This window comes from Ailuropoda melanoleuca, chromosome 16, assembly GCF_002007445.2.
Source record: "Ailuropoda melanoleuca isolate Jingjing chromosome 16, ASM200744v2, whole genome shotgun sequence".
In the NCBI taxonomy this organism is placed as follows: domain Eukaryota; kingdom Metazoa; phylum Chordata; class Mammalia; order Carnivora; family Ursidae; genus Ailuropoda; species Ailuropoda melanoleuca.
Window position 1 is genome coordinate 34,762,249 of NC_048233.1, and position 19,074 is coordinate 34,781,322.

Below are 19,074 nucleotides of genomic sequence, written 5' to 3' on the forward strand. Positions count from 1 at the left end.
GAACTATTTTATAAATTTCTACTTTTTTGATGGGTTTGGATCTTAAAAATGCTATTTAGGGTGATTTCACCTGTACAAGTCTGGAAGACATAGAACAAATTGATTTCATTAAAATTACAGAATATTATAATATTCAATATGTATATATATAATATATATCATATATGTATAATTTATATGTATAAATTAAATGTGCTGCTAAATCTTATCTTGGGCTACAAACTAAGATGTAATGTTAATTTAGTATTCTTTTTATTCAGCGGCTATTTTTTCCTTAACAGGAAAAGTAGTACATAATAATAAATGAATACTTTAATTTTCTTTTGGGATCATACTTTTTCCTCTTGAGCAATAATAAGCAATTTAGGTCAGTTAACCCTAAGAATAGTCTAATGGAAAAAGTCATATTATTACAGTAAAATATTAAAACTCTCTCAATAAAATGGAAGGTTTCTTACTGTTTTTTTCCTGTGGAGAATTATTTATGTCAACATGTGTTTATTAGTAGATATATATTTTACTAAAAGTTTGTAATATGTACACTTTTGAAGTTGACATTACACTCTAGGTCTGAAAACACCATCATTTATGGTGGGTATCTAACCACAGTCTTATTTTTTGTTTTTTTTTTAGAACCTCTTTTGAATTACATATTGTAATATGTATTTGTAGTATTATATGGGATTATATTTCAATTCTCAATATTTAGTTTTCTGTCAAATTTAGTGAACAGCAACATTTTATGTGTAAGCTCCTACTTCTAATATGAAGAAAAATCATCTATTCAATGTTTTTAAAATTCTCTTTGTACACTGAAATAACAAGACTTGATCTGAATATTAATAGAATGGGGCCCTTAGGGTGCAAGTTTTATGACCTTGTACTTTATATAATGCTACATTTGTCTAACCAGAATATCCTTTCTCCCTAATGATATTCTGGTGAGTTTTGTTAGATAATTTTCTTTCTTGATGTCCCATCCATGGACTGTTTTATTTTAGTTATTTTTATTCTGTTGCCATTTTTCAATTAGTAAATCTTAAAAAAAAAACCAAACAAACATATCATGTCATGTTCCTATAAACTAGAAATTAACACAAATCGCCTGTGAATACTTTGTATACTTATTTTAGTCTGATTGAAAGTGAATTTCAGTTAATATTGAAATACTCTGATCCAGTTTCTTTTTATCCTTTATTCTCTTATTCTAGACATAAGAAATGGGATTTACATTATTCTGTGTTCTCATATAAAGTGTTAAATATTAACTTGGCCTTTAAGGACTCTTATCAGTGTTACGTTAGCTTCATTTTATACATTAGAGAGGCATACAATGACAGATAAAACATAAGGAGGAACATTTCCCCTTTTTCTCTCAGTAGGTAAGGATTTCTCTTTTTAATTTAAAGTATTTTGAGTTAGCAGACTACAGTAATCTCTCACTGACTAAACAAATCCTACAACCCCAGAGTTGGATGGGATCTTAAAAGTCACGTAATCCAACCATTTAAACTCGACCTGGCTAGTGGCCATTTCTTCTTGTCTGCTCTGAAGGGAACTTATTACTTCCTGAAAGAGTATGTCCTACGAACTCTTTCTGTGATTCTAATATATGAAATATTTAACAATGCAGATAACTACCTAGAAGACATCATCTCTGACCTGCATTTTAAGGCCCACAGGAAATGCAGGAGTTGGTCAAGAGACGGAGAAGGTAGAGTTCCCAGGCAGAGGGTTCAGCAGGAGCATTAGAAGCTGAAATCTATTTAGTGTTGATGGAACCAGAGTGGAGGGTAGGCGGTGGTGAGAAAGGAGAGGTACGCTTGGGTCAAATCAAAGCAATGCCTTCTGTACCACGTTAAGGAGCTTGAGTTATAATGGAAGGATGGTGATCATTGATCTTAAATGAAGGAACAATGTGACCACAGTTGCATTTCAGTTAGATCTATTAGCTGTATGGAGGTTGGATTGGGAATGGAAAAGGTTGGATGAGGAAGACCAGTTAGGTTGTAATATTCCCATGGAGATACAATGAGAACCCAAATCATGAGAGCAGAGTATGGATATAAGGTCATAAAATAATGTGACTGTTGATCAAAATGGCAGGTATGCAGAAAAAAAGATCAAGAGTGCAATCTATCTTAAGTTATATCAAAAATAATAAGATGGTAAAGTCAGAAGTAGGAATGCATTTAGGGATAGAAAGCGTCAGATTTGAGACGGGTTGGAGATTTGGAATGCATTTTTGTATCCTGAGTTTTGAATTGGCAGTAGAACATTCAGGAGGAGAGCGAGCCGGTGACTCTTTCAGTCTGAATCTTGGGAGGAAAAGTTTATGCTGGAGATATTGGATATTAAATCTACAACAGTGGATGAGATCACGTAGTGATATGAGAAAGGTGAAAAGTGAGGACAGACCATGGGGAACATATCATTTATGGGACAAGTAGAAGAAGAGATGCCAACAAGGTGACAGAATAATCAGGAAAGTAGGAAAAGAACAAGGAGTATTTGGTGTTCGAGAAGCCAAGGAAGTTAGTGTCAGAAGGGACAAGCGTGAACAACTGCTCTGTCAGATGCTAATGAGATGTCCCATAAATTAAATTGAATTTGGCAATGTAGGAGTCTTTAACATTTGTCAGAATGATTTCAGTAGAATGTTTGCATTGCAAGTAAGATCTCAGGGAGTGGACACAATGCATATTACTTTTTCTCAAAATCTGGCTGAAAAAGGAGGAAGAATAGATGACAGTTCAAGGACATGGGGTCAAGAAAGCATTGTTTTTAGGATGGACCAGGAGCAAGAGAGAGATTTGAAATCCAAAGGAGAGAAAAAGGAAGGCTGATGGACCAAGGCCCCAAGAGAGGGGAGGGTACGGTTTTAAGAAGGCACAGGTGGAATGAGCACTGCATCCACTGAGAAACAAGGGAAGGAATTGGGGATGGACAAGTGGATGCATGTGAGTAGGCAGGAGGTTGAAGGAAATCATGTTTGGTGACAGCAATATTTCCTTGTGGTTGGGCCAAGGTCATATTCTGAGAGTGAAAGCGGCTTAGTAGGAGCTTTGAGGTAAAATTGGAAATGGGTGCTGAAGAGACTGGGAAAGAGATTGATGAATACAGGGAAAACTATTCATGTGCAGTGCTGTGGTAACGCTGAAGTTGGGGATCATGACTATGTAGTGGCTTATTAATCTGCTTGTGGAACTTTTTTTCACAGCAGTTTACTGAAATGAGAGAAAGAAAACTGTAGTGTTGAATCAGAGTTGGGGTTTTGCAGAGCAAATATAAGGCAGGTATGGGGTGCACAAGAAATAAGGGTGTTGAGGAAAAGAAGTTTGATAAAGAAGCAGAAGTTTCATGCTAAATAGGAGGAGATAGAGCTCAGGAGGTGGCGAATAGATGGGGAGAAAATGTGGAGGAGGTGAAGGTCAAAGATCTGCTGGGTTCCTTATGGCACAGAGGATGGGTTTAATTGCCAGATCTGCACAGATGCAGGATTTTAGTCCTATGGTGGAATATTTTTTTTGTTCATTTGTACGCTGTTGCTGTATATTGTATTGTGTCCCTTCATTGTTTAGCAATTGGACAACTATTTATCTAAGACACGCTATGTGCCAGTGCAATGGCGATACCAGTGGGGATGAAGACAAACATGGTCCTCGCTGTGTTGCAGCTTGTGGATGGACGTGGCACACACACGTAGACAATAAATTATACAAAGTCTTGGGCCTTTGGTGTTCTGAGGTTCAGCTGTGTGAGCTGTGTGAGCTTGCCAACAAGATGTATTTTTCCCCATATTTTACTTCTGGAAATTTTTATAGAATTTTTCTTCTGGAAAATGTGTGCCCTTTCTTGTGGGCACGTATTAGTATTCCTTCTAGAATCTATCCATCAGAATTTAATTTAATGCAGGTATTTTACCATATATTCTGCTGAGTACTAGAGATATAAAGAAAGACGAGGAAATAAACCTTCCATGTGGACCATTTTAAGCCCCCCTTTTTTTTCTTCTCTGGGCCTTAGATCCATTGGTCCTCTTATATCTGGTAAGGTATTGTTAGCTACAGTAATAAAAATTTCCAAAATATGTAATGAGTGACTCTCAATTGAATTTCTCACTCATATAAAGCCAAAACATGGCAGGTACCTTTGTTCTAAGCAGTGATTTGAGGACCAGGGATCTTCCATCTAATGGTTCTGCTGTTTTCAACAATGTTGATTTACATTTGTGGATCAATGCAGTATTAGGTAATTAACTTAATCTGGCTCTAGGAGCGTAGCATGTGACATAGGCTTAGCTATCATTGCTTTTCATAACTGTGCCAATGGTGATTAGTTCAGGACCCAAACAAGCTCAATAAGAGTGAATCACATAACTTCCTTTAAAAATAGTGGGGCAGAAGCATTATGTTTTCCTCCCTGAATAAAAATGAAGGCATATTACTCAGGATTGCTACAGCTGTCTTGAGACTACAAAGGGTATGTATGAACATGTTGGAGGAGCTGGCTATGATGGTACCTAACCTTGAAGAAATCAAGCTGGGAAATGGAGATAAATCAAGCCTTGGTTATATTGTTTGAGTGCTGGATCAAGCCTTGCTTGAAGTCATTTCATTTCTTTAGTTAAACTAAATCTGCACTATTTTCGGAACATATATGTTAAGGAGAAAATTAATTTTTTTTAGGGAATAAACATGTTCATTAGAAAATATGAAAAGCCAATAAAGAAAAGATTTATAATTTAAGCTGGTTTTTAGATTTTTCTTTTCTCTTCTCTTCCCTTTCCCTTCTCCCTCCCTTCCTCCTTCTTCCTCCCTCCCTCCCTCCCTCCCTTCCTTCCTTCCTTCCTTCCTTCCTTCCTTCCTTCCTTCCTTCCTTCCCTTCCTTCCCTTCCTTCTCTGTTATTTATGACAGAGAACATTCTTACTGCTATGCGGAACACCTGCTATTCCAACTTCAACTACATTTTGACCTCAACAAATTAAAAAATTTTTGAGTAGCTGTAGATCACATGTTTGTCTTACACATGTGTCCATTACGTTTGTGCACGTATACATTGTGTATATGGTCGGCCACATCATATGTAGATGTTGGAGCAGGAGACTTAATTGATGGTGGTATTAATTTCAGTTTGAAATCCTCTTGAGGAAAGTGCCGCCTTCATTTGTCTTTTTATATTTCCTGGTCGGGGTCTTATATGTAATGCCACAGTTTTCCTCTATATTATTAAATCTTGCTCTGATTCCTCAGGTAATTACCAAGGTGAGCAGAGAGTACAATACTGGTAATTTTTCACCCTACCTTTTTTTTTTTTTATCACTAGAGTTTAAAATAGTCCCAAGGCTACAGGGGTCCTGGAAACAAATCCCTCAGTCTGTATTTACCTGTTCCCTGCTTGGGTGATGGTCTTTGGCCCCCTTTTTGGCGCTATGGTACTATTTAAGATGGTGTTGGTTTGCAGCCTTGGGAATTTCTCAGGTAAAATCTGCCCCCCATGCATGGAGGGCAAGGAGAGACCGAAGAAAGAGTCAGGCACCTCCCTGTTGGGAGGTGGCGGTTTTAATAAGCAAGAGAACATATATGAGGCTTGCCTTCAGTGGCACAAGGTGAGTAGGTCTCTGCACTTGCCCGCTATAATCCTAAAAATTCATACAGAGGCCTCAACTGAGTTCAGTCACTTAAACCATCTGGACAGTTTCGACAACTCATTGCTCTCTTAAGACTGTGTCATTAAAAACAGCCCCCACCGTGAGAATGGAGGGTAGAATGTGCATTCCAATGACAGGGGAAGAGGTCAGGAGCCTCTCTGACTGCCTGGGTCTGGCTTGAGGGTCACCCTCTTGATGACCTCCTCCAACAGTTGGCTGGGTCCTGCCCAGGTGGTTGTGTTCCTGATGGAGGCTGGTGGCTGCCCTACTGGCCTTCTACCCTTGAGGCTAGCTAGCTCAGTCTCCTTCCCTGACTTTCAGGGCCATGACCCTTGATGTTGGCTTTCACCAGCATCCGTGAAATCAACTCCAAATGATGTCCTGTCACCTTGGACGTCTAAATCTTGGTATCCTCCGTGAACCCAGAAGCCCTCGCCTTACTGAATTCTTGCTTTAATGAATTCCCAGGAGTGGGGCTGCCCCGTCTCTGAAGGAGAAGCACAAACACTTCTACTCCGTTTCCTCCGAGATCGTTTAGTTTACTTCTTTGCTCAAGGCCTCCTTGTGAGAACCACACTGGAACAGAAGGTACACAGAACTCAGAATAAAAGTCTGGTGGTGAGGTAGAAAGGAGATATTCCTGGGGCGCCTGGGTGGCACAGTCGTTAAGCGTCTACCTTCAGCTCAGGACGTGATCCCAGCATTCTGGGATTGAGTCCCACATCAGGCTCCTCCGCTGGGAGCCTGCTTCTTCCTCTCCCACTCCCCCTGCTTGTGTTCCCTCTCTCGCTGGCTGTCTCTCTCTGTGTCAAATAAATAAATAAAATCTTAAAAAAAAAGAGAGAGAGAGAGAAAGGAGATATTCCTTTTTATTTTGCCGATGAGAACACAGCAGCAAAAATCCCCCGAGAAACCAAGCAGTTTCTCCTCAATTCTCCCTATTACACTTGTCTCTTTTTATTTCCACTATGGGGTCATCATATGTTTTTAAATATGCTTTTAAATCATTAATCTTGTTAGAATTTTATAACATCTTACTGGCCTTAAACCCTCTGTATTTCCAGGAAAGATTCTGAGTTTTTAGGGCATTTCAGTTGACTTTAACCAGCGTTTGTAACAGCCAATCCCTGTGTCTTCCAACACCTCTACAGGCTTGTGTACCATCTTAATGCTTCTGCTTGTTCTAAGATTCATTTTCCAATTACCTTGACCATATCAAAGGTGTTGGCCCAAACAGCCCAAGACAAATTTTATTAACATAAATATACACTCATATTCACAAATATCTATGATTAAAATAAAAGTCACTTATGACCTTGTCAGGAACATACCCACCTTCTTAGTGATACCTTTTACTATTGTTGACCTATAACGACTGTCCTCACTTAGTTATTTGCTGAAACTCCTCTAAAGGAAAGTTTGATAAAAATTCTGAATCCTGCGATCTACAGAAAAGGTGGCTTGTAATTTATTACCCAAACCAGTACACTTAAGAAAGGAAGGGAGCATGATGAATAAATATGTCAGCGTAACAGTTACAAGCTACTGTTGTCCCAGGCAGACCAAATGTATGGTCATTCTACAGGGCAGAGACAACACATTTTCATGTGACATCTTCCAGTAACACTGAGGTTCCCGATTTGATGAGCTTGCATGAGAAGTCATGTATGCCAGCAGCCAACTGATGGCAATCTATGTATACGTGTTTCTAGCAATTGGATGGACACTCAGTGAGTTAACCTTGAAGTAACTTATGGGGAATTTTTATAATGTGGTTTGACTGAACATTGGAGCCACACCAGCTCTGTCCTTCATATGTTGCTGCACTTTTATTATGCGTCACAAGTGAATTTCAGGCCATGTTAACCTGCCATTTTGTTCTAATGACTCTAATGACTGAAATTAGTGCCAGACAATGAGCTTGGCAATGACAGCATAAATGGTACTGTCACATTTCCCTTTTTACTAACTTTGTGTTATTTCAGCCAGTGCACAGTTAATCTACTATGTTTTATTTGCAAAGTACTCTTCAGTCGCCAGCATTATGATTTGACTTTTAAAGTACATCCATTAGTAATTTTTTGACATATGCATATGTTAAGAAGGAAATTCACATTTAAATTCTCAAGGAACTCTAATTGCTGGTTTTTGCTGATCTTCAGTCTAAACTGCTGAATTAAATAAATCTTAGTTTGAAGCTGAAAGGACTTGCAGCTAAGGGAACCTCGAACAAAGAGAGCCCATGAGTCTAAAATAAGATCACCTTTTCATTAATCACACAAATAATGATGGACTTTAAACACCTTCCTGTCTTGCTTTCAGCTGTATCTCTAGTACCCAGAACCATGGCTGACATGTCATCAGAACACATTCAATATTTTGTTTAACGAATGAATAATATTCTTCATAGTTTGCTTTATGATATTTATGGCATGAGTTTTTTTACTCTCAAGCATTCTGTGCTTAATATCTATTTATCATATTCCTGACAATGTGTTGTGTGGAGACTTTCAGATCTCTGGTTTTCTATAACTATTGATTCAATAAATCAGCAAGTTCTGTGAAGTTGTAATTTGCTCTGCTAGTATTGTTTGCTTCAATAGAGAGTTTTCCATGTTTTTCTTCCCCTGACCTTCATATTTGCCCTTTGCTTCTCTTGCACAGGCCAAGAAACCAGATGATGTAACCAAATCTCCCTTTTTTCGCTCTATTTAAAGTTTTGGTAGGGTAATGTTTCTGGTTTCCAAATGAAACCTAAAGTGCTATTTTAATAAAAGTGAGGTACAAGAAAAACTTAGTAATTAAATCTTAAAAGATTTCTCTCTATCCTCAGTAACCTACATGAGAGCTATTCTCTATCCCTCTAGAGAGACAATTTCCAGATGGAAGTATGTATATCTTTTTCATAACTTTGACATATCATGAATAAAAAGGGAATATTTTCTCTAGTGAGAAATTCTGTTATAAGATTTCAGGCCTACTCTATTTTAATTGTAGTTTATATATGTGTATCATCTCCCTTATCATTATTTAGATAACTTTCTCGGGAATGGAAATAAGCCTACTAGACAAAGTTGATCTTAGGAGAAACCAGGGTGACCTACATTCATTTGTTTCTTACTCCCACAGTTTGTCATCTTTCTTACCTTTCAGGATACAATGCTCTCATTTCTCTTCTCTACTGTAAATCAAGAAATGTTTCTGCATTAATTCTGATATTAGTAATGTTTATCTTAGTATTCATCTATACATGTTTCCGTCCTTGAAATATTTGCATTTTAATGTTCTTTCTTATCTTAGCATTTATCTGTGTAAATGGAATTTTAGGCATCAGGGTGGAAATACCCTTTTGCTGGGAGCCACACGAAGCTCGGTAACACGCGTACTTGCTGCCCCCTCCCACTCCCGCACCTGAGCCCTTCAACCACACACTCATACGTAGGCCTGTAGGCAGGTGTGGATGTTTAAGCTGAGAGTGAGGGTATGTCATCTGGATCTTATGACAGACACTATATTTTTCCTTTTACGTTTTCATGTACCTTTAACAGTTGGATCTGCCTTGGTTTTGTTGTCTGGTCAGTACTGGGAGTGGGCCAAAGGAAGCAAAAGGGAATTATGTGGAACTTACGCAATGTCTTTATCATTTTTCTGAAGTAATTTCAGTATACAGGAAAACAAAGACACATTAGTGAAATAGAAAATAGCAGGTGGCAGGGCTCTAATTCCCTCTTGGTTTCAGGGCAGCATCATGAACTATCTCTGAACTATCCTAGAGCCTCAAGTTGGTATTATTTGCTCCAGGATGATATGGGGGCTGTCTTGGACTTCGTCTGTGATCATTTATTGACAAAAGACCAGAAAGGACATTAATAAAGTGGTTTGACCCATAAGGCAATTCTATGGGAAAGACCTCACAATAGAGTGAGATAAGAGAGATTCAGTAAAAGAAAGCAAAACTGTGTGGATTGTGAGTCATGATAGACGCTGATTTCTAATAATATCTTATATTGCAGGTCAGTTGCTCCGGTTAAAAATGTTTCGAGAGGATCATGGGTCATGGATGACAATGTTCTTCAGCACAATTCTGTTTCTCTTCATATTTTCTCACATATACAACACGATTCTTCTAATGGATGTGAACATGGGGTAGGTTATCTTTCCCCTTTCTACTGTGGTGAGTGTTATGTTTGAAACTCGTAAAAATTCAAAGAGGATTTTTTAGTTCGTAGTAGCCTAACTCTTCACAAATATTCTACTGTAAATAAAGCTGATCTGTGTATTTTTCTTACTGAAGACGTTTAGAGTCTTTTCTCCAAGGAGCTTGTAGTGTTCCGTGATACTTATCTTGTGTTCCTTGTACTTGAGGGCTTCTCTGTGGGGTAGTTTGAGGGCAGGTGATAATTTCAGTATAGTCAGAGTATGAGAATCAGGAAATCTTACGGACTTTATCTCACAGTTAGTAAAACTGGGCTAAGAGGAAGGTCTCCAGATTTGCAATTCCATTGCTCTGCAATTGCCCGGTTAAATAAAAGTGTTTGATACTGGTGGCACTTTTCTTTTTAACTCTCTTGACAGTTCCAACAGAGAGACCTTTGTTATAAATGGGTCATTTTAAAAGTGGGCCACCCTGTATTAAATCCAGTGTTGTGATCTATACTTACCAAATCACTAATCAAATCACCATGGCATGAAGAGGTGCTAACAAGGAGATTGTATTTTTTTTTATAACTTCTTCCAATTTTTGGTTTTCTCTCAGTAAGTTTTCACAACAGAATACAAGGAGAATGGCTTAGCTTATAACACTAAGAATTAGATTACTGACAAGAATAAACCACTTTAGATATTGTTGTGTACTGATATAGTTCCTAAGGAATGTTTCCATCTATTTTCCCCAGTAGATTGGAAAGCTAGGTAATATCATTTTCTTCCAAATGTAGGCTAGGGCAGATTGTCGGCTGGTTCTGGAGTGCAATTGTTTTGATGTTATGTATAGATTTTAGGCAGCACTGTTCACTGCTAAGAGGGATAGCTCAATTAAAATTTTATTGTTTTTCCCCACCATTAAAGAAAATGAATAGTAAAGGGATAAATTCAGGTGCGTGATATTTAGATCAAATGTTCAGGCTTAAAGAAGTTACTGACATGCTTTGGTTGTGATTATTTCTTGGGTTTCAAATAATGCCATTTAATGGATCTCTTTTCAAATGATGGAGTTACGATGGACTCTAACCCGGGCTAGTCAGGAGAAGCCTCAGCTTTAGTGCAGTGCCTGTACTAATGGAATGGGTAACGGTCCTCTTGGAATTACCCACCACAACCGGAAGTCTGTGAGAGAGGTGTTGTGCCCTCAGCACTGGGGCCAGAAGGGGAAGGGACCCATAAAAAGTTACATTTTTAAAACACTTGCCGAAAATAATACCTCAAAATAGTATATAAAGTATAGGTTCTGCTTGGAAGTTGACTTCTTCTCTAATTCTTTTTTTACTTATTTTTATTTTTTATTATTATGGAGCTAATGAGGTCTGTGCTAACTGGAAGCTATTTATTCTGAGGAAAGAAGCAGATTTAAAAGTAATAAATGAAATGCAGTAATAGGTAATCCACGGAACACTGTAAAGTACTCAAGAGCTAATAATGAAACCAATCTTACAGAGAGCTAACAGTTCTTAAGCACTCAGCACCAGTACTCAGCTAAACCTCACAATGACCCGGCACAAGAGGTATTTTTATTATCTCCATTTTACAGATCAGGAAACTGAGGACCAGAGGTGTTCTGCCACTTGACTAAAATGACATTATAATTCACTCTCTACTTTAGACATTAAACAAGGAGTTGAGCGATTAAGTAGTGAATTCTGGTAATCGCTCCTCCTCTCAGGCTGGCACAGAGCTGATTGCTGATTGATTCTGATACTCAATCACTGTAAGTCTATTAGCCTTTCTTTGTATTTTTATCTTTCAAGCTGTGTTTGAAAATTGAAAGAAGTAGGAGGTATATGCAGGAAATAAGAGAATTTATGTGTGTCTGTCTTAACTAAAATTGAAAGTGATTCTTTTTTATTTTCAGACTAAATACAGTACTCCATATTCTTACTGACTCTTGAATTCTTCATACATATGCCTCATCCTTGCTCAGAAGGATCTTTTTCTGAGAGGACATTGTAATGGGATCACTTTTTAATTTTTTTTTTAAATCTAAAACAAGGGACAAGTGGTTTAGTTTTACTAATAAAAAATTAGATTACCATTTATAAAAGACATATTACCAACTTTAATGACACATGCCATTTGAATTAGTGAGTACTTCAAAGTAGGAATGTAAATTTGGAGGAAAATCATGTGTTAGGGAAAATGAATACAACTGTGCTTTTGGGGTTCTCTAGGAGACATGGTGTTATCTGAGGGATTGCCTCATCCTTTGTAAGGCAGGGAATGATGAGTCAGAGGCTGTGGAAAGAATAATAAGCATGTGGGTATCATGATTAACTAGTTTTATGTCAGAGGATTGCTGGTGGTGGAGGGGAATCCTGGATTCTTTACAATGAATTTGATCAGCATTGAGGATTCCATTGTGTCCCAGTTCTTGGCTCCTTTAGGATTTCAAAGAGGATTCCTTAGCATGATTTGCTTTTCTCCCTTCCCCCCCACCCCCATTTTAAGATTGGTTGTAAATTTAGTTTCAGCTAGAGTCCTTTGATCCCTCTTTATAGAGAACAAAAACCCTACATTTATCTGACAGAACTTCAAGAGTTTTAGCCAGACCTGACTTGATAAGAGAGTCAAGTTGGCCGCTCCTGCCTGGAGTGAGTTCCGGAAGTATGTGCTAGCTCTGTGGCATTAGCCATTTCTGGGGAGCCAAGCTGAGAGGCAGTTGGATGGAGAGGGAAAGAGGTGACTTAGGTGGCTGGGCTAAAAGGGACCAAGGCTCAGACACTCCATATTTCCTACCACTGTGGGGAATGTCTTCCCACCTTTGATTCTCTTTATAACCCTCTACACCATACACCACCAAAATGCTGCTATCTTTGTAACTTCTGTTATGTTTTAAATCACCAAGATGAAAGTAAATTCATCTTTCCATAAGTGTTTGAGGTGGTAGGTCAGGATTCCGCTGCAGAGAAGGCTCTGATCCTTGGCAGAGTTTTACATCTAGACGTTTTACAAGCAAGTTCTTTTTTTTACATGGTGGCAATCTAGGTAGGCTGTCCTACTACAAAATCCTTAGAAATGCTGGAAAATATAATGTAGCCTGATAGATTCTGCATAGCTCTGCATAGCTGAGCTTACCCAAAGGTCCAGAAAAACCCCACAGGGCAAAAATGAAACTGGATCTGAACATCAGGGCAGTGAGCCTATGTAGTGATGCTCAGAGGCAGTGACATAGGGATTTGATTTTAATTCTCATGCCAGGACGAGAGATAAGGATTTGGGCTCATTTCAGGGGAGAAACTGAAGCAGACCCCCCACCTTCGATGGTTCTGCAAAGTGCTGCAGAGAAGGATGGACTGGAAGACTTAGAGCTACCAGCACAGTCAGAACTCGGGAGCTCTGTCTGACACAGGCTGGGCTTTGGGTGGAAAAGCAATTCTGGGGAACTCATAACCACAGGCATGGTTTTATGGTTTTAATATACATCTTCCTTGGAATTTTAGAACCTCCCCAAATCCCTAGCCATTCACTTTTCTAAGTTTCAGTTTCCTGCTTCTCTCTGGAGCCCCCCAAAATTTCCAGAGTTCTGGAATTCCAGAATTCCAGAAAACTTCCAGATCTGGTTCATAATATAGAGCAGTTACAGTTCTCTCTCATCTCTACTTTTGTTCTCTTTGATTTATTTGGGACTTTTTCTCTTGACCAAAATCACATTAATGCATTTTGTAGTCAAAAGAACCAATACTCCAAGAGGCATGTTGCTGCCTTCTTGGAATCCCAAAGGGGCTGCTGCCACAGCATTTTGGTTTTGTGTTGGTTTTATTTATTTATTTAAAAAAAAATTTAAAGATCTTATTGACTGATTGATTGATTGATTTGAGAGTGTGCAAGTTGGGGGAGGGGCAGAGGGAAGGGGAGAGAGACTCCAGGCTCCTGTAGCCCCAACATGGTCTCAGTTTCACGATCCTGGGATCATGACCTGAGCCAAAATCAGGAGTCGGACCCTTAACCCACTGAGCCACCCAGGCGCCCCGGTTTTGGGTTGTTTTTAAAGTAGTAACTGACCTTTTTCCTTTCACTTAACTGGTGTTTAATTAACAATCTGTTGGGAGACACTCAAAGACACTCAAAGAAAAAGAGGCAAAGCAGTGAATAAGTTGAAATTAGGGTTATGTGGTGATCACAGTCCCACAGTACGCGCGTTGTCCAAGAATACGACTTGAAGCCTCAAGAAAGTGAGACGTTAGTTAGTAGGGGAGAAACATGAAACCATTTTCTTCTACAGTGATGGGACTTGCCTTGGTTAAAAGTGATTCTAGGACGTCGGGGTGGCTTAGTCAGCATCTGCTTCAGCTCAGGTCATGATCCCGGGGTCCTGGGATCAAGCCCCACATCAGGCTCCTTGCTCAGCAGGGAGCCTGCTTCTCCCTCTGCCTGCTGCTTGTGTGCTCTCTCTCTCTCTGACAAATAAATAAAATCTTAAAAAAAAAAAGATTCTGACTCCCTCTACCCCCAGGTTTTTAAAAATTTCCTGCCGGTTCAACTAGGTATCTTAAGGCCAATCTATTTAGAAATCTGTTGGCAGAAATAAAGAGAGATGTGCTTCAGAGCCCATGGTGAGGTTTTTATTGACCAGAAACGGAGCAAGTCATATAGGGCTTGGAAGGGTTTTTACCCTTTGCAACATCATCTTTCCGAAGAACTTCTTAGTCATGGAATTTTCACAGCATTCATAGTGTAAAGACCTAATTTAAGAAAGGTCTGCCTGGCCTTCTCAAATATCTCAATTCCCTGAAGAATAACAAGTATAATGTATACAGAATGAAATGGTCAGAAAACAAAGCACGCAGGCTCTGGTTATGTTCACAAACAGACTCTGAAAAGAGCCACTTGATGGCAGCAGAGGGCATGTTTTCAGCACGATTGCCTCAACCTGTCGCAGGCAGATTTTCTCTGAAAAGAACCTTGCTCTTTTTGAATTTCTGAAACTTGGGTTGAAATATTGGCCTTCCTAATTGTTAATGGACTTTTTGAAGAAATCCACCTAGTGATCTCTATAATAAGCACTTATGATGTGCTTGGCCCCCTATTATGTTCTAAAACAAGTTTAAATAATAGTATATAGAAACACGTATATGCACACATATATCTGTATGCTTATAGACTTATTCCAGTATTACAAGGGTAAATGTTATATTTAGCACGGAGGAAATTAGACACTTGTCAAGCATAAAATTTCCTCTGTCAACTGGAATAACTTTCCAGAGAGTACATTCTGTTTAGGGCAGGATATGAAGAAGCTGATGTTTTCTAGCATTAGTGATAAAGAAAGTTTTATTTTTCCTAATACACAGCCTTTTCCAGAGAAGTGTTACAAATATTAAGTAATACATCGATATGTGTTAGGTGTTGCAGGGACAAAAATTGTTTCACAATTTAGAAAATAAGTATTAGTATTCATATTCAGAACCTGGAAAAAAAGTGATGGTATGAATAGGTGATGGGTGTAATGAAAATGGACTAGACTGTCTCTCTCTTCTGTTTTGTTTCTGATCAGTTTTAGTAAGTAAGAACTTACACGGAGCACTCATTAAATGCCTGGCTGGGTGTGGTGAGCACACTCAGTGAGTATGCTATAAGGGTGATCAGCTTAGGGGAGGTGACAAGAGGGAATATTTAAAATAGACACTTTCCATGGGGTGCCTGGGTGGCTCAGTCGTTAAGCATCTGCCTTTGGCTCAGGGCATCATCCCAGGGTTCTGGGATGGAGCCCCACATCAGGCTCCTCTGCTGGGAGCCTGCTTCTTCCTCTCCCACTCCCCCTGCTTGTTTTCCCTCCTTTCGCTGGCTGTCTCTCTCTGTCAGATAAATAAATAAAAATCTTTTTAAAAAATAAAATAGACACTTTCCAGGGATGCCTGGGTGGCTCAGTTGGTTAAGTGTCTGCCTTCGGCTCAGGTCATGATCCCAGGGTCCTGGGATTGAGTCCTGCATCAAGATCCCTGCTCAGCGTGGAGTCTGCTTTTCCCTCTGCCTGACGCTCCCCCTGCTTGTGCTCTCTCTCTCTCTGACAATAAATAAAGTCTCTAAAAAATGATAATAAAATAAAATAGACACTTTCCATGGGGCACCTGAGTGGTTCAGTCGGTTAAGCACCTGCCTTCATCTCAGATCATGATCCAGGATCCTGGGATCAAACTCCCCTTGGACTCCCTGCTTAGTGGGAAGTCTGCTTCTTTCTCTCTCTCCCTCTGTCCCTCCCCCACTTGTGCTTTCTCCCTCTCTCTCTCAAATAAAAAAAATCTTTAAAAAATAAAATAGATACTTCCCTACAATCTAAAATGCATGGCTGTTATGTGCAGAGGGGGCAGCAAAAGCAAGCAAGGATGAAAAGGAAAAATAAACAAGCCAGAGACTGGCATAGACTTGTCCATAGGCTGGATGAAAGTGTTCAGGCTCTAATGTTACTTCAGGTGTGTGTGCACAGCTGCCCTAGACCTCACCCCCCATGCTCTTATCCTCACTTTGTAAAGAATGACTGTTACTCTGGTCCATTTGTGCATCCACGTGTTGTATCAGAAAAGACTCTGATTTATAGTTTCAGTTTCTGTTGTCAGAGGTACAGGTTCCAGCCCATTATTTTTCCTAAAGCTGAGTTACCCTTTAATGGAAAAATTCAGGGTGAAATTTCACTCCAGGCAGTACTTTTTTCTTCCTTAAGTTCGCTATTTTTAAAACCTGCACTAATGCTTTCAGATTCCTTACTCAAACTTTTTTTTTTTCCCCTCTCTCTTTTTAGTCACCACTGATCTAGAAGTAGCAGCCCTGGTGCATGTTTTTTTCTGTTAAGAGCCATGATTTTCACTTGCTACTGCTCTTCAAGTACGAAGTTGGTTGACCTGCTACCGTTGTTTACACTGGAAGCTTCCCGATGAGGAACGGATGTTTGTGCGTGTGTTTCTTTGATTTTAAAGGTGCTAAATTTATTTTGGGAAATGGCAAGAAAGAATTCAATTAGTCTTTAGTAATGTTAAACTATACAGTTTTTGTATGACCTCAACTAACAAAATTATTGATGTCTAAAATTATCCATTGAAATTGTAGCAAATGAAAAAAGAGATATATTATTTCCCAAGGGATGAGCATATAGGGAGGGATGGGTAAAGGACAGAGGCCCTGGGCAGGGTTCAGAAGCTGGGGTGCGGAGAAAGCTTGGCTCTAAGTATTCAGGAAGCCTGCAAGTACTTGAGTCAATAGCTGAAAAGCTTGATTGGCTGCTAATACAAGACTGAATGCAAATTCTGCTGGAGTGGTGCTTTAAATAATTTGTTGGCTTCATTCTTAATTAGGCTAAACATTGACTTGCTTGTACAATTAATTCACAATAATAGCACAATTAATTACTAAGGCTGGGAGTAAGGGGCCGAGCTGGTTGCTGAGAATGGGCTGGTGAGAAGAAAAGCTGGAAATGAATGGCTGAGTCTGGTCATGGGGGCTGATACAGCGGGGGGGCTGGAGGGAGGCAGGTTTGGTGAGAGAGGGGGAGGGAGGATTGGGGAAGGAGAGTAGGAGGGGGAGGGTCAGGGCAAAGGAGAGGGAGAATTATTCGGCCAGAAGCCACATAGCAATAGGGCCCAGTTGCTGCTTTTATTATTATTATTATTATTTTAAAGTTTTTATTTATTTATTCGACAGAGATAGAGACAGCCAGCGAGAGAGGGAACACAAGCAGGGGTAGAGGGAGAGGAAGAAGCAGGCTCATAGTGGAGGAGCCTGATGTGGAGCTCGATCCCATAACGCTGGGATCACGCCCTGAACCGAAGGCAGACGCTTAACTGTTGTGCCACCCAGGCGCCCCTGCTTTTATTATTTTTAAAAAATTATTTTAGTTCAATTAATTAACACATAATGTATTATTGGTTTCAGAGGTACAGGTCTGTGATTCTTCAGTCTTATACAACACCCAGTGCTCATTACATCATGTGCCCTCCTTAATGTCCATCCACCAGTTACCCCATCCCTCCAACCCCCTATCCTTCAGCAACCCTCAATTTGTTTCCTATGGTTAAGAGTCTGAACATTTGCTGCAACATGGACGGCACTGGAGGAGATAATGCTAAGTGAAATAAGTCAAGCAGAGAAAGACAATTATCATTATGGTTTCTCTCATCTATGGAACATAAGAACTAGGAAGATCGGTAGGGGAAGAAAGGGATAAAGAAGGGGGAGTAATCAGAAAGGGGAATGAAACATGAGAGACTATGGACTCTGAGAAACAAACTGAGGGCTTCAGAGGGGTGGGGTGGGGGAATGGGATAGGCTGGTGATGGGTAGTAAGGAGGGCACGTATTGCATTGTGCAGGGTGTTATATGCAACTAATGAATCATCGAACTTTACATCAAAAACCAGGGATGTACTGTATGGTGACTAACATAAAAAAAAAAAAGAGTCTCTTACGGTTTGTCTCCCTCTCTGGTTTCCTCTTGTTTGTTTGCTGCTTTTAATACTATTGGTTTCACATTACTTGGTTTTGACAGTATAAAGGTAAAATAGTGCAGCCTGCTCAAGTTATCACAAGTTTACTGTTAGTGTAGTCTGAATTGACGAAGTTTTAAAACATTAATGAAAAACACAATCAATGTTGCATTCTTATTACTGTGTGGGAGTACATTATCATCTGTCCAGAATCGACATTGTTTTGACACACTTAGGAGACGTGTGTTCCGTGATCATGGTTTTTAGTTAATTTATTTCAACTCCTGCATTAAATAGCTTATCAGCTCCTTACAGGGGAAAAAAATTCTGATCCAGGAATCAGAATACCTGGATTTTAGCCCCATTTTGGCCACTCACTGCAAAAATAACTTGGAGAAGTTAGACTGTTTCTCATTTTTAAGATATGAGTTGTTATAGGGTTGTTACTAGATTTACTATTATCAGCCTCATTATCATTATTATTAATCTTGGGGAAACATATGCTTCTAAGGTAGAGAAACAAACTAACCTTAATCTTGGTTGCTATTGGCTTTGTTTTGTATGAATGGCAAAATGATGTGGTAGAAATAGCATGGACTTTTGTCCTGACACTCTTTTGCTATGTGACCCTAGGTAAACTTCACTTTCTGAACCTCATTTCCATTGATGTAAAATGGGGATATTAGTACTACCTTAGGGTTGTCATGGCAATCAAAGAAGATAATATGTGCTTAGCAGTTGGTATGGTGCCCACCATATAATGAGCTCCCACTAAGTGTTAGTTGCTTATATAATTAG

The 19,074-nt window shown here is 39.3% G+C and overlaps 1 protein-coding gene across 6 annotated transcripts in view; it reads left to right on the plus strand.

Annotated features, from left to right (window-relative positions):
• The window catches only part of TMEM117 (transmembrane protein 117), a 484,559-nt gene that overhangs the window by 82,402 nt on the left and 383,083 nt on the right, over positions 1-19,074 (plus strand). For all 6 annotated transcript variants that reach the window (XM_034644989.1, XM_034644994.1, XM_034644993.1 and 3 more), the window contains one exon: positions 9,665-9,797. In XM_034644989.1, the coding sequence (XP_034500880.1) occupies positions 9,665-9,797 (133 nt within the window). The remainder of the gene's footprint in view (positions 1-9,664; positions 9,798-19,074) is intronic.